The following is a 13,460-nucleotide window of genomic DNA, read 5'->3' on the forward strand; positions in this document are numbered from 1 at the left end:
AGTGACACGTTGCTGCTAAGAGGCGGGTCCCCGCTGTCGCTGGCTGTCACCCACAGCTGTAGGTCTCTCAACTGCTCATAGTCGAAGGAGCGCAGGGCGTACAGAATCCCAGTGTCGGAGTTGATGGACATGTAGGAGGACAGGGGCGCCCCCTGGAGGGTGTCTTCTGCCAGCGAGTAGGAGACTTGGGCGTTCTGGTCCACGTCAGGGTCCAGTGCATTCACAGAGAAGATGGAGGCACCCCTGGGGTTGTTTTCAAGGACATAGACTGAGTAGGATGAATGGGGGAAGGTGGGCGGGTTGTCGTTGGTGTCTGCCACATTTAGAGAGATGATTGTTTCTGTAGACAGAGGTGGTGTTCCTTTGTCCGTGGCTGTCACAGTGATGTTGTACGAGGATACCTCTTCCCGGTCTAGAGCTGCATTTGTCACTAATCGATAATAATTGCCAACTGATTTTTCCAATTCAAATGGGAGACTTCTCGGGATGGAACAGGTTACCAGGCCATTCAGGCCAGAGTCTCTATCGAACACTTGAAAAAGAGCGATTACTGTTCCTGGAGGTGCACTTTCAGCAATTGTTCTGCTTCCAGATGTAACAACCACTTCTGGTACATTATCATTGACATCCAAGATAGTTATGAAGACTTTTGCTCTGTCACGAAGACCTGGCCGATCCCGGGCTTCAACACCCAGCTCATAAAAACTCGAGTCCTCATAGTCTAGATTTGCAGAAGTTGAAATTTCTCCAGTCAAAACATTCAAACAGAAAATTTGTGAGATCTTTTCTGTAATCTTCACAAAGGAATAAGTTACTTCCCCGTGGACTCCTTCATCCTGGTCAGTGGCATTTACTGCCAACACTGGTGTGCCTACTGGCAGGTTTTCAGGAACACTTACACGGTAGACAGGCTGAGTAAACACTGGAGCGTTGTCATTCGCATCTAGAACTGTTACCAGAATTTGGGCGACGCCTGAGCGGACAGGGTCGCCGCCATCCATGGCAGTAAGGACCAGGTGGTAAACGGCTTCTCTTTCCCGGTCCAGTGTGCCCTCCAGCACCAGCTCCGGGTACTTGGGCCCATGGGCTTCGCTTTGCACGTCCACTGAGAAGTGACTATTACCACTGAGCTTAAAACCCTGAAGGGAGTTCATTCCCACATCAGGGTCATAGACCTCCATTAGTGGAAAACGAGAGGATGGAGCTGCGTTTTCGAGAATTTTCACTTCCAATTCTTCCTTTAAGAATCGGGGTGTATTGTCATTAATGTCCACTATTTCCACTTCCACGGGATAAAGATTCAGTTTATCCTCGACAAGGATGTTAAAACTCACCAGACACCGCGGGCTCTGAGCACAGAGCTCCTCGCGGTCTATCCTACCCGCGGTGACCAAGCTGCCGCTTCGCGGGTTCAGAGAGAAAAGCTGCATCCTACCTCTGGAGACGATGCGGACTCCGCGCTCCGCCAGCTCCCGGGGTTCCAGTCCCAGGTCCTTGACGATGTTGCCTACGATGGAGCCTTTCTCCAGCTCCTCGGGAATAGAGTAGCGGATCTGCGCTGCCGCGGCCCCCCACAGCGTCCCCAGGAGCGTGAGGAGCACGACCTGCTCGCTGCGCTGCGGATGCGCCATTACTGGCTTATTGGGGACTTCTCTGGGATTAAGAAGAGGGAGAACAGGTCTGCATCACTTTTGCTCTTCTCAGAAATAGCGGTGAAGGTCCTTCAACAAGCAGAGACCGGATGCGAAGTGTTTCAGGTCAGAATTTCTGCACAGCTTTCCTGCTTTCGCGTCTGATTTGCTTTGTGGTTGGAGGATGTAACTTGAGTTTCCGTTGATTTTCTTGCCCAGGTTAGTGAACAGCGACGCTTAGAGTCCTAACTTAATACTGCATCGTTTTGTGAAACTATCACACAGAGGATTTTATGTCTGCTAAATCTGCAGAGATGACACCCGTAATATTTCCCTCCCCAAGATAATGAAGCATTTAGAAGAGTGCAAGAGATTATTTTGAATAATTTTAAATGTTCTCTGAAGTTTACCATTCATTTTTATGAAACTATCTTAGGACCTTGGGGAACAGAAATATTACAATCTTCTGTAAATTTTGAATTATCATCACATTTCACCATCATTTACGCTAGTCCCATTTTCAGTAAGGGTACCAACAACCACAAACACTTTTTTTGAGACAAAGTCTCGCTCTGTCTCCCAGGCTAGAGTGCAGGGGCACAATTATAGCTCATTGCAGCCGCAACCTCCTGGGATCAAGGGATCCTTCCACCTTAGCCTCCCAAGTAGCTGGGACTACAGGCATATGCTACACAAACACATTTTGAACCAATTCATTACAGTGCCCATTACAAGAGTTGCCATTTTAGATGACATTATTTCTTTTGATTAGCATAGAAATGAAAAACTGCCCTGACATAGGCAACATCTGTGTATACTTTTAAAAACATGCAAAGGGAAGTAAAAATATTATATATAGGTTACATTAAAAATGTGTTAAGATATACATTATGTTTCATATATTTTAGGATTGACTGCATTAAAACTAAGTAAACCACTTAATTGTGCAGATTTGTGTCTAATTCTGGATAGATATGTCTGAAAATGACAGTGTGAGATAATACTGTATTAAAAATGTTTCAGATTATAGTGTATTAGGATTAACAAAAGTTTCAAGACTATCAAAAGGAGGCTTTCTATGAAAGAACAACTGCAACACGGATATTCTACAGGAAATTCTACAATTTCCTAGACACCCTACTCTACACCAGAAAATCAATAAAATAATGTAATCAGGGAATATTTAATCTGTATTCTTTTTATCTCTAAAAGAATGAATTGAAACCCAATTATATTTATGGAAGGAAAGGTTTGAAGAAACTCACCTTTTGCAAATTGTCTGAATTAGAAGGCATTTCTGGATTGTCATTACTTTCAAACCAAGACGCTTCATCACATAGAAGATCTTGTGGTGCGGCATTTTCAGCCTTTATATTGAGAAATTTAAACTCGGTGTTTGAGGAATGTGAGGCAGCACACAGATTGTAGGAATAAGGCAAAGTCCTTTCGCTGTAGGTGGGGAGAACTCCAGGTACAGTCTTGGAGCAGAGACCAGGCTGAAAGTAGCCCTCAGTGGCGGGTCTGGAGGAGCGTCGCAGGCGCAGGGAGATTGCCAGAATCACCGCGAAGAGGAAGAGCACTGAGATCAAGGCCAACGCCACTACTAGGTGAAACTGTAGCTCCGCCTGAGGGTCAGAGGGAGTGGGGCGGTCGCTAAGGTCAGGTTGTATCTCTTGCAAGCTATCTGCGAAGATTAGGTGCAGCGTGACGGTGGCTGAAAGAGGCGGTTGTCCTCCATCACGCACAGTGACCAGCAGGCGCTGGCGGACGGCCTCCCTGTCGCCCAAGGTACGCGCCGTGCGCACCTCACCCGTGCGCAGCCCCAGGCTGAAGAGCCCGGGCTCGCTGGCCTGCAGAATGTGGTAGGACAGCCAGGCGTTGTATCCTGAGTCTGCGTCCACCGCCACAACCTTGGTCACCAGGTAGCCAGGCTCTGCAGCGCGTGGCACCATATCGAAGAGCGCGGAGCCGTCGGGCCCCAGAGGTGGGTACAGCACCCGCGGTGCATTGTCGTTGCGGTCGTCCACCAACACGCGCAGGCTCACATTGGCGCTAAGCGTAGGCGAGCCCTGGTCGCGGGCCTGCAGAGTGAGCTCGAAGGCGCGCAGCTGCTCGTGGTCGAGGGCTCGCTGCGCGAACACCACCCCGCTCCGCGCGTTCACGGACACGTAGGACGACAGCTCCCGCGGCTCCAGGTCACTGGCCACGATGTAGTAGGAGACAAGGCCATTAGGTCCCAAGTCGGGATCCGAGGCGCTGACATGCGCAATGGAGGCTCCAGGCGGATTGTTCTCAGCTACGTGCACGGTGTAGGAGGCCTGGTGGAAAACGGGAACGTTGTCGTTGACGTCAAGGATATGCAGAGTGATGGTCTTGCTGGAGGAGAGCGGTGGATTGCCTTTGTCTGTAGCTGTGATCGTCACATTGTATTCTGGGATCTGCTCCCGGTCCAGGGCTCCATCTGTCACCAACCTGTATGTGTTTTTGGTATCTTGAACGATTTTAAAGGGGAACTTTCCTTTTAGTTGGCATCGGATTTCTCCATTAAATCCAGAATCTAGATCATGCGTTTTGATCAGGGCAATAGCAGTCCCCAGCTCAGCATCTTCTTGTATATGTTGGGATTCAGAAGCCAGGGTTATCTCCGGGGCATTGTCATTTTCATCTGAAATATCTATCTGTACTTTACAATAGGCAGTGTGATGTCCGCCATCCTTTGCTTCCACCCCAATTGTGTAGCTATCTCTCTCTTCAAAGTCCAGTTCTCCAATAGTGGTGAGTTCCCCCGTTTTACTGTCCAGCTTGAACAGTTGTCTCACTTCCTTACCAATATTGATAAAGGCATAGATGATTTCGGCATTGATGCCCTCATCCATGTCAATGGCCATCACTTTTAATACCGAGGAGCCAGCGGGCAGGTTCTCTGCAACATTGACCCTGTACATGTCCTGAGTAAATACTGGGGGGTTATCATTTGCATCTGCGACAATTACCCTGATCTGGGTGGTACAGCTTCTGGAGGGCTCGCCCCCATCCACAGCTGTGAGGACCAGGTGGTGATGTGGCTGCTCTTCCCTGTCCAGGGGTGCTTTCAGTACTAGCTCTGGGTACCTACTGCCATCCAGGTTCTCCTTCTGAATCAAAGAGAAGTGCGGATCAGGGCTGAGGTAGTACTGCTGCAGCGAATTGACACCTACATCAGGATCTTGCGCAGATTCCAGGGCAAATGTGGCTCCAGTGAGCGCCAGTTCGCTGATTTCCAGCTCAGTGATATTTTGGCTAAAGGTGGGTGGGTTGTCGTTAATATCCTGGATCAGCACAGTTACATGAAAAAAGTTTAAAGGCTTTTCAGCAACCATTTCAAATTCCAGAACACACGTCGACTTCTTGCCACAAATCTCCTCTCGGTCTATACGGTCGCTCACAAGTAAGTTCCCATTTTCGGGGCTCACGGTAAAGAATTTCTTCTCTGCAATAACCCGCAGGTTCCGAGTAGGTAAATCCCCCACGCCAAACCCCAGGTCCTTGGCGACGTTCCCTACCAGAGAGCCCCTGTCCAGCTCCTCGGGAATAGCGTAGCGGATCGGTTCGGAAAGCGCCTGGCCTAACAAAGAGAGCAGGAAGAGAAATAGCATTCGCCTCTGCCCTGCTGGGCCCCTCCATCCGGAGCTATTTCCCATCCCGCTCTCTGCGCCTTTGCCTTTCTAAATCCGAGGAGAGGAGATCTTTAAATAATCCCAAGAGTTCTCTGAGCAGGACCAAGTATTTGCTTTGTCTTGGTGCTTGGGTTCTCTAATGGGTGTCTCCGCTGCAGGAAGCCGGATAGAGAGTGCACTTTTCTTCCGAGTTGGCTGCGGCGGGAGGAGCCAATATTTTGCACAGCACTAGCCAAGAGCGGCACCCGGCGCCTCTGCTGCAGAACTGCAGTAGTGTGACTAAATCAGCTCCAAATAAGGAGCCAGTTAGGAGAAAAATCGGCAGTGTACTGATAGTGATACTTTCTTCCCATTTTAAAAGGACTTTTAAAAAACATTAAATATATTTACTATATCTTTAGTCTGTTATTTCTTTTACTTTGAGCTTTATCCATCCAAATCTAGTAACTTTTACTTGTCAAAGGGCAAAGATAATCTTGCTCAATGCCGTCATGTTTTTAGTTTCCATTTTCATAAAATGGTCATAATAATATCTTTTCTGCTTACTCTAGTAGAAATGAAGGCCAAATAAAATAATACATAGAAAATCATACACCTGAAAGCTATTTTTGGTGATGGCAGAAGACGTAGTATAAAGAGGCTTGAAATATCAGCTTCACGTGTATTCTTATTGCATTCTATTTCCTTTTCTTCTAACTTCTAAAAGTTATAATCTCATAGCTTTTAGTTTTATTCTATGTTTCACTTCTTTTTTATCTTTATTATCTCCCCCCAAAAGAAGTTACAGGTAATGAGGAAATGATTGACCTTACAAAATAGAAGTATAGTAAGAAGCAAGAGGGTCTCTTTTCCTTTGTTTCCAAGTGTCTATTTTTAATTAAATAAGTATGATTGAAAACTATTTTTTCTATAGAGGTGGGGTCTCACTATGTTACCCAGGCTGGGCTTGAACACCTGGCTTTAAGCAATCCTCCCACTTCAGCGTCCCAAAGTGCTGGGATTATAGTCATGAACCACCCTGGCCCAAATGAAAAACTTTTACAAAGGATGTTTTTTCATACTACATCACAGTTGTCCTGAAATGTACTGTTTCTTCTCAAGTAGCCTAACAATGATGCATTATTAGGATTGGGGAGTGAATTGTAAGTCCTTATAATTATATTATTTGATTATATAAGTAATCTTCCTGTCCACTTTTCCTTGGTCCCCAGTTTACCATCTGATCATCCCAACTTTTTGTTTTTTACACTTTTCCCTGGTCAATAACATGCCATTTTCCATGCTTCTGACAGGTGTCTTACAGTTTCAATTCCATTTTCAAACCAGAAAATCTTCCTAAAGAAATTATCTTTAGCCTACATAATGTATTGTTACTCTAAAACTAGACAAGTGTGCAGCAATAAGCAATGAGTTCCACACTGAATTCACCTTATAGTGGAAAAGCATTATAGCATCTTAAACTACTCACGGTATCCAGAATTCTAGACAGCCACTCACTGTCACCTTTATACAAACATCAAAAATATAACTGACTCAAGACTTTACTCCAAAACATTCCAAAGCAAGTGCCTTCCAACACAATGCCAAGTGTTCATTGTATGAACACTTCAATTAGTATGAAAAATTATTCTTCAGAACACATATAAAACTAAAGATTCAGATATTTAAAAGTATATGGTATATATAGTACATACATTCAGAATGTATGGATCAAGCATTTTTTAAAGTCTGTTAGTAGTTTATAGAGGGTTTAAAGATATTTTTCCATTGCACAAAAAATTTAACTCAGAGGAAATGTACCCAAATTTATAACCTTTACTTTTTTCCCAAACACCCTACCCTAAGAAGCATATAACATTTTATTTAAAAAAATAATGGAACAGCAAGTTTTCACATAGGAGTGAATGATGTCGACACCTATTGTATAGATTCTCTCGTTACTCTTTGGATGCATTCACTATTCGCTGAGTTTGTACATTTTACATTTTGGTCAGAATGTCCATGTGTGTATGTATGTGTGTTTGTGTGTGTGTATGTGTGTATATGTATGTGTGTGTGTATGTATATAGATATAGATATATTTGAATGCTTTTTAACAATGTTTAAAAAATAAAAATCAAGTGGTCTTAGGTTCTTTAATGTGTCAATTAACCTTTCATGTGGTTGAGTAATGTAGCTTACTATCTCATTTGTAATATTTTATTACCTTTTCTCCTTATTTAGTCATTATTTGAAGCTGATGCTCAAGGTGTTAAAAGTACAATATTTGAAGGATTAAGAATATTTAAAAAGAAGCATCTGAAAATCATCTTCAGCAAATCAGATGCAGAAGGAAAATCTAGTAGTTCTTTCATTACATAACACATCCTCCTGGAATTTGAGGCACATAGACCAGTATTTCCTTAAGACAAATCTATTAATTTAAGATGAGCACATACCTTAGATACGAAATTTAAAAGTTTGAACCATCCTTAAGTTGAATTCTTTTTTTTCAAATACAACCTTAGACTCAAGTAATAAAGAAGAATTGCACCTACACTTAAAGAAACGCTAACATTTCAGTAGGTATTGATTCTAATAAGTAAAGGGTTTATCTATAACAGAAGATGCCAGGTGTGTGACATATTTACATTTATTGAATGCAGCAATATGTAACTCTTTGGAGGCTTTACATCACAGAATGAAGCCCAACTTTAAGGTTCCTTTACACTGATTTCTTCTCTCAACAAGCCCACATATCCAATAACTACATGGCTTAACACAAATTTCCAGACTTTAGGATGCTACATGTTATCATCAATACAAATTTAATCTACTTTTCTGATATTTATTTATTTATTTTGAGACGGAGTCTCGCTCTGTCTCCCAGGCTGGAGTGCAGTGGCGCGATCTCGGCTCACTGCAAGCTCCGCCGCCCGGGTTCAGGCCGTTCTGCTACCTCAGCCTGCCGAGTAGCTGGCACTACAGGCGCCTGCCACCACGCCCGGCTAATTTTTTGTATATTTATTAGAGACGGGGTGTCACCGTGTTGGCCAGGATGGTCTCGATCGATCTCCTGACCTCGTGATCCGCCCGCCTCGGCCTCCCAAAATGCTGAGATTACAGGCGTGAGCCACTGCGCCCGGCCTCTTTTCTGATATTTATGACCCAGAAGTTCTGTGTACCTTTCCATTGATTTATGTAAATACTGTAAATTATTTCCTTAAACAAATTTCAGGTAGACTAAAATATCAATCCTACACATTATCCTTTCCAAAACACATTCACTAATGATGTCTAGGCAGACACTCAAAAGAGAACAATATATCTAACAATTTGAATTAATAAAACATCTTTTCTATTAATAGAACTGCAGTTCCAATATAACAAAATATTTGGGTAAAATGATTATATTTAACCACTTTCCTTTAAGGTATTTGTTTCACTTAAGTCTACAGATATCAGCTAGACTTCCCAAAACAGAATTCGAAAACAAATGGAGAAAGCATGAATTACAAAAAAAAAAAATCTCCAATAGAGCAAATAATGTTCCACTATTTACATAACTAGCTGATTTTGAATATGACAGAAACATGAAAAAGGAAACAAATGAAAATGTTCCGGTCATCCTTACCGAAAGAGAAAACTAACCTGAACTCGCCCTTCTTCTTTGTTTGCAACTACCTTATCAGATATCAGAAGAGGCTCGCTTTTCTCACAGCTCTCTTCACTAAGGAGCGTGTCTGCATAGTTGGGCTGGGGGAAGATCAGATGACTCTTCCTGGAGTCCGCGGTGAGGGAGACCTCGTGGGAATAGGTCTGCAGGAAAGCCCGAACCCCATCCACGCCCACAAAGTGCGAGGCGGGCACACCCGCCAACCTGCTGCCTTCAGCCTGAAGCAGGCGTGACTTGTGCCAGCGCCTCAGTTTGAGCACAAGCAGCACGATGACAAAGGCCAGGAAGACGCAAGAGACTGCAGCCACTGCCACCACAAGATAGAGTGTGAGGTCCAAATCCTCAGGGTCAGTGGGGGTCTTGATACTGCCTAGGTCAGCCAGGATGTCAGGGATCCTGTCGGCCACGGCCACGGTGACCGTGACGGTGGCTGACAGAGGGGGCTGGCCATGGTCTTCGACGGCCACCACGAGGCTCTGCTTGAGCGCGTCTCTGTCCAGCAGAGCCCGCGCTGTGCGCACCTCGCCCGTGTGCAGCCCAACCGCAAAGAGTCCCGGCTCGCTGGCCTTAAGCAGGCGGTAGGACAGCCAGGCGTTCTGGCCTGAATCTTTGTCCACGGCTACCACTTTGGTCACCAGGTAGCCAGGCTCTGCAGAGCGGGGCGCCAGCTCCACGCCAGTGGAACCGTCTGTGGGGAGGGCGGGGTACAGGATCTCGGGCGTATTGTCGTTCTGGTCCAGCACAAACAGGCTCAGCGACACGTTGCTGCTAAGTGGAGGGTTCCCACTGTCGCTGGCTGTCACCCACAACTGTAGGTCTCTCAACTGCTCATAGTCGAAGGATCTCAGCGCATACAGGACACCAGTGTCAGAGTTAATGGAGACATAGGAGGACAAGGGCGCCCCCTGAAATGTGTCTTCAGCCAGGGAATAGGTGACTCGAGCGTTGTCGCCACTGTCAGGGTCATGGGCTGTCACAGAGAAGATAGAGACACCTCTGGGGTTGTTTTCTGGGAGGGAGGTGGAGTAGGAGGCTTGAGGGAAATTGGGCGGGTTGTCATTGACGTCTGCTACTTTCAAGGGGATGTGGTTTTCTGTAGAGAGGGGCGGGGTTCCATGGTCAATGACGGTTAAAGTGATATTATAATCTGAAGTCTCTTCTCTGTCCAGATCTGTAGTTGTTAATAGGTGATAGTAATTATCAACTGACTTCTCCAATTTAAAAGGCAAGTTCCTAGGAATAGAGCATGCAATCTCACCATTTTCTCCAGAATCATCATCATGTACGCTAAACAGCGCGATTACAGTTCCGGGAAGACAGTCTTCAGAGAGCGAACTGGTCAGAGAGGTGAGGATCACTTCAGGGGCATTGTCATTCACGTCCTGTACTGTGACCACCACCTTAGCGCTGGCAAGAAGAGCGCCTCCATCCTGAGCTACCACTTCCATGAGGTAGAATCTGGATTCTTCATAGTCCAGTGATTGTAGAGTTGAGATTTCCCCCAGGTTGGAATCAAGTTGGAAAGTCTCCGAAATTTTGTCTTCTTCATTGCGAAAAGAGTAGGTCAATTTCCCGTTTATTCCCTCATCTGGATCCGTGGCGGTTAGCGTGAGCAGCCGAGTGCCCACAGGTATGTTCTCTGGAACACTCACGCTGTACTCGGATGAAGTGAACAGGGGCGCATTGTCGTTTACGTCGAGGACCATAACACGGATGTGCGTGGTACCGGAGAGCACTGGGTCTCCGCCATCTAAAGCTGTGAGGAGCAGGTCGTGAGCAGTCTCTTTCTCGCGGTCTAGGGGCTGTTCCAACACCAGCTCCGGATACTTTTGTCCATCAGTTCCGCTTACCACATCCAGAGAGAAGTGCAGATTGGAGCTGAGCTGGTAACTCCGGAGGGAGTTCACACCCACATCCGCATCCCGCGCGAAGGGAAGCACTAACCGTGTCCCTGCAGCCGCATTTTCATTAACTTTTACTTTTAACTTGTCATCCCGGAAACGCGGGAAGTTATCATTAATATCGATTATTTCTACTTCTACTCCATAAATTTTCATTTGGCTCTCAACCAAGATATTAAAGTTCACCACACACAGCGGGCTCTGAGCGCAGAGCTCCTCCCGGTCTATCCTGCCCGCGGTGACCAAGCTGCCGCTTCGCGGGTTCAGGGCGAAAAGCTGCGTCCTACCTCTGGAGACGATGCGGACTCTGCGCTCCGCCAGCTCCTGGGGCTCCAGCCCGAGGTCCTTGGCTATGTTGCCGACGTAGGAGCCTTTGTCCAGCTCCTCCGGCATCGAGTAGCGGATCTGCCCTGATCCTTGCTCGCACAGCGTCCCCAGGAGCATGAAGGGCAGCAGCAGGTCTCCGCAGCCCCAGCGCCTCGGTGGACTCGCCATTGCCTTCTTTCTGCCAAATTTTCTCTTAGTTCTGGTTCAGCCTGCTGTTTCCTTATTTATCTAAAGCCGATGGGTACATATTCCCTGACGAAAACGGGCGTGGAGGGTTGTATTTTCGTAGGAGCTTGTCTGGTCTGTGTGTTTAGTATGGAGGGAGCAGAGTCGGGTCGCCTCTGCGGCAGCTTCTTTCTCACTTTGGTCAACAGCGACGCTCAGAGTCCTAACCAGTGACTGCACCAAATTCCATTTTTATTTCTCCTAAGTTTATAATTTTATTTCTAATAATGTTGCCATATCCTTAATGTTTAACTGTGTAGCATTGTTTATGACCGTTAATTCAGCTTTAATTCTGAATAGCAAGACTTCCACAATCCCTGAGATCAATATGATTATTAGATTCCAATACCTTACAAAAATTTTATTTAATGCGCCATTGGGGGAGCCTATGTCCTTTATTTACCTCTTATCTATATTTAGTCCATTAAATTAGGACATTCGAATTCTTACCTTTGTAGGATTCAAGATTTCATCTCTTTATTAGGATACATTTAGGAAAACGTGCTTATTTGCACATAAGAATACCAAGGAAACAAACCCAGTTCTCCACGCACCTTTCCAAACAGGCCTACTGATTTATGTAAGTTATATTAGCTGTCATATGCAGAAGAAATAAAGATCTTTGTTACTTGTGAGGACTTTGAGAAAGTCTCTCCACTATCTCAGACAGTGTTTGAGTTGGGTTAACTATGCATTTTTATGTTTTTCTATTACCATGTTCAAATATTTGTAGTTCCAGTGACAACCAGTATAGTAACTGTGGAGGATGGGGTTTTATTTCATCATCCATGCAGGAAACTATGACCAGATACTTGTCGAGCAGTACTGAGTGGCCTTTCTGTGTTGAGTCAGATATTTAGTGCTATCATCTGTATATGACAACAGAAATAGAAAAACCTCTAGATTGAAAAAAATGGACATTTCAGAAAGTCATTTTATTTAATAACACTTCCATAGAAAACTAAGAAAATAAAAGTTCTATATAATTAGGAAATTCAGAAGCAAAGTTTTAAGTAATATTTTGTAGAAAATGTGAACATAGGTTGTAAGATTTTTCTCAATGTGTAATTTTTCTCAAGAGCAATTTGTTAAAATGCACGTTAGAGAATGATTTCTCACATTTGTTAAATGCACTCTTTCTAGCAGATACCTCAGACCTCAAACATTGCCTGTCCTTTAGAAATACATCTGTGATTCCAAGACATTTAGCTTACTGAGTGTTGGTCTTCAAGTCAATGGGACAATGTCCTACCCATGCCCTGTGATTAACAAGCCATGCCATTATGCAAAAGTCTTTCTTCTTTGGTTCCCAATTTCCAAAGACTACTAAAATGAAGACTCTCTTTACTCTGAAGTACTATGATTCTAAGAGGAAGTAAAACTAAAATTTGAATAACAAAGAGCCTGAGGTGAAAGTAATAGCCTAAAGTCTCAACAGTAACAAATCTGCAGAGAGAAGTAGTGTAAAGATGAGGAAGAAAAAGAAATACAGTGCAGTATCTCATGTGATAAAGGTTTGCAATCATGGGTAAATAAATCTCACACTTCAGAGAGAAAACACTTAAAATTCAGTTAGATAAGATTAAGATAATTAAGGCACAACATTGGCCAAATCTAACTCACAGACAAAGAAATACGCAATGGAACTTCCCACCCAAATTAGGTGAAACAATAAAACCAGAAGCGAAAAGAAATTAATTAAAGCTCACCTTCAAAATAGTATCCGAGGCAAAAGGGACCCCAGCGGCTCCATGATTTGTATTTTGTTCCCAAGAGGCATTGTCACAGAGGAGATCTTGCGCGGGAACCAATTCCGGGGTTACGTTCAGAAAATTAAACTCTGTCTTGGCTGATTGTGAGGCAACACACAGGTTGTAGGAATAAGGCAATGTTCCCTCACTGTAATTGGGGAGAACTCCAGGTCCAGGCTTGGAGCTGAGACCAGGCTGAAAGCAGCCCCAAGTGTCTGACCTGGAAGAGCGTCGCAGGCGCAGGGAGATTGCTAGAATCACCGCGAAGAGGAAGAGCACTGAGATCAAGGCCAAGGCCACCACCAGGTAAAACT

At 44.8% G+C, this 13,460-nt stretch overlaps 3 protein-coding genes across 3 annotated transcripts; all 3 read right to left on the minus strand.

Moving 5' to 3' along the window:
* Positions 1 to 8: 8 nt before the first annotated feature.
* Positions 9 to 2,271, minus strand: LOC116464620 (protocadherin gamma-A6; the record flags this gene model as incomplete). The annotated part of the gene is made up of 1 exon (XM_032147883.2): positions 9 to 2,271. A coding segment is annotated over exon 1 (1,623 nt), but the record flags the coding sequence as incomplete, so codon positions are not given.
* A 595-nt stretch (positions 2,272 to 2,866) lies between these two features.
* On the minus strand, positions 2,867 to 5,464 carry LOC116464619 (protocadherin gamma-B3). Its single transcript, XM_032147882.2, has one exon. It carries the CDS (start codon positions 5,309 to 5,311, stop codon positions 2,867 to 2,869), a length of 2,445 nt encoding a protein of 814 aa, XP_032003773.1. The 5' UTR covers positions 5,312 to 5,464.
* A 3,432-nt stretch (positions 5,465 to 8,896) lies between these two features.
* Positions 8,897 to 12,003, minus strand: LOC116464622 (protocadherin gamma-A5). The gene has a single exon (XM_032147884.2). It carries the CDS (start codon positions 11,336 to 11,338, stop codon positions 8,897 to 8,899), a length of 2,442 nt encoding a protein of 813 aa, XP_032003775.1. The 5' UTR covers positions 11,339 to 12,003.
* Between the last annotated feature and the right edge of the window lie 1,457 nt (positions 12,004 to 13,460).

This window comes from Hylobates moloch, unplaced genomic scaffold (genome assembly GCF_009828535.3).
Source record: "Hylobates moloch isolate HMO894 unplaced genomic scaffold, HMol_V3 SCAFFOLD_1135, whole genome shotgun sequence".
Lineage (NCBI taxonomy): Eukaryota > Metazoa > Chordata > Mammalia > Primates > Hylobatidae > Hylobates > Hylobates moloch.